General features: G+C 34.9%; 1 protein-coding gene across 1 annotated transcript in view; it reads right to left on the bottom strand.

The window, feature by feature from the left end:
- ppp1r16b (protein phosphatase 1, regulatory subunit 16B) overlaps positions 1-2,500 on the bottom strand; it is a 69,331-nt gene that overhangs the window by 9,913 nt on the left and 56,918 nt on the right. The window contains exons 8-9 of the mRNA XM_079883507.1: positions 2,423-2,498; positions 505-634 (exon numbers count right to left, since the gene is read on the bottom strand). Coding sequence (XP_079739633.1) covers positions 505-634; positions 2,423-2,498 — 206 coding nt within the window. The remainder of the gene's footprint in view (positions 1-504; positions 635-2,422; positions 2,499-2,500) is intronic.

The raw sequence follows: 2,500 nt of genomic DNA, 5'->3' as shown, positions 1-2,500 counted from the left end.
AATAAAAGATGCGATGCTTGATTTGGTTTATATTTGCTTATAGCGCTCGCTTGCGCCCTCTTGTGGACACAGGAGACAATACTGTACTTTTCCACTAACATTAAATATTGCCTATAGAATTTGAATATACAGTAGTCAACATTTGAAGTGGATCAAAACCTGTCATCAAAGTTATACATGAATTTTGAACAACACCCGTTCTTGTCTTAGGACAACTTTGATGAACTTTTTTGATCCACTTCAAATGATGACTCAAATTTTGCTAATATTTCAGAAAGAAATTTGAATTGAGCTTTTCCGCCATTTTGACAGCCTACTGTAAATCTGCAGGAATAAAGCTGGACCTGATGTGGTGTTGTGATTGAGTGAGCTGCAGTTCTGCGAGTGTCCAGCAGGGGTCAGCAAGGGTTCATTATTTGTCTCATATTGTACAGTGACCTTGAGTTTGTAGAAAGGCGCTGTATAAAATACACTTATTATTATTATTATTAGTATTAGTATTACCCTCGGCTGCCGGCGCTGCTGGTTCGACGACACAGAGACGTCTTGTGCTTCAGCTGAGACTTCATGATGATGTCATGCTTGTGCTTCAACTCCAGCAAATGATTCCTGAACTCCTCATCCTCACACAGATCTGAACACACACACACACACACACACACACGACTGATTTATTCATGAATTTGTCCTGTTAGAAAAGGATCATGGGATTTCAGAAATATGAAATCGCTGGTGTTTCTGACGTCACAAACTACCTTGTAACCAATCAGATCAACGTGTGATCGCCAACCAGTGGATCTCTGAGCTGAGTGAGTGAGTGGAGGCGGGGCTCATTTGCATATTCATGATTTCATGACATTTCTGATAAACTCAATATATGACGTTAACTCAACACACACATGTAATATACACTATCAGGCAAACGTTTCGGATCGGTAAGATTTTTAATAGTTTTTAAAAGAAGTCTCTTCTGCTCACCAAGGCCGCATTTATTTGATTAAAAATGCAAAAAAAAAATACAAAAAACAGTAATATTGTTAAATATTATGACAATTTAAAATAACGTCTATGTGAATATATAGTAAAGTGTAATTTATTCCTGTGATCAAAGCTGAATGTTCATCATCATTACTCCAGTCTTCAGTGTCACATGATCCTTCAGAAATCACTCTAATATGATGATTTATGATCAAGAAACAGTTATGATTATTATCAGTGTTGAAAACAGTTCTATATAAAACAAATTCAGGATTCTTTGATGAATAGAAAGTTCAAAAGAACAGTTTTTTTTTTAAATATAATCTTTTGTAACATTATAAATGTCTTTACTGTCACTTTTGATCAGTTTAACTCATCCTTGATGAATAAATGTATTGATTTATTTTATTTCTTTCCCCAAAAAAATAAAATAAAATAATTTCTTACTGACCCCAAACTTTTGAACGGTGTTTAATGTTTCAAAAGATTATATTTCAGATAAATGCTGAACTTTCTATTCATCAAAGAATCCTGAAAAATAAAATGTATCAGTTTCCACAGAAATATGAAGCTGTTTTCAACACTGATAATAATCATAAATGTTTCTTGATCATCAGATCATCATATTAGAGTGATTTCTGAAGGATCATGTGACACTGAAGACTGGAGTAATGATGCTGAACATTCAGATCACAGGAATAAATTACACTTTACTGTATATTCACATAGAAAACAGAGGATTTACATTATAATAATATTCATCTCTGACTGATACATTGAAACAAATATTTGCTTTGAAACAATATTTAGTGTGAAAAGCGCTATATAAATAAACTTGAACTGAATTGGTGTCGTCTTGTGACCTAAACCGGTCGCTATGACGACCGACTGTAATAAAAATGGCCTTAGAGGACAATATTAATTTTATGGCAACATAAACTGTCATAAACGAGCAGACGCTCAGGAGCCAGAAAACAAAAACATTCACTCAGAACGAATGAACCAGTAAAAGCTGCGAACGGAGGAAGACAGGGCAGATTAATAATGATAAAACATATAATATTTGTCCAGTGTTCATATAGTTGATAGATCAGTTTCTACATTGTAATGAACTATTTGTCTTAGCAGAAGCTTTAAAGTCATTATGAAATCAAAACTGACTTGTTTTTAATGGAATATTGCAGTATTTATTCTAAATTATGTATCTGTGCACATCATTATTGTTCACTTTAATGATTGTAAGATGTTTTCCCACGTTTCACTTGGATACACTTCACTGTCAGGCCGACGTTAAACTAATCTACACTTATTACTCAAATCAATATGTGTGTGTATTTATGGATCTGGCGTAATGAGCGGCATCATGTTCCGTCAGGCGCTTTATCATGAGTGTTTGTGGTTTATGCATTATTAAGTGATATTGAGGATCATCTCAGAGCTGTACCTATGGGCGTCTCCTCCATGTACGTCTTGGCGTTCAGATTGGCACCGTGAGAGACCAGCAGCTCGGCCACTTGGACCT

This window comes from Squalius cephalus, assembly GCF_949319135.1.
Source record: "Squalius cephalus genome assembly, chromosome: 10".
NCBI lineage: Eukaryota > Metazoa > Chordata > Actinopteri > Cypriniformes > Leuciscidae > Squalius > Squalius cephalus.
The sequence above is the reverse complement of the archived record's forward strand: the minus strand, read 5'-3'. Positions and strand labels throughout refer to the sequence as shown.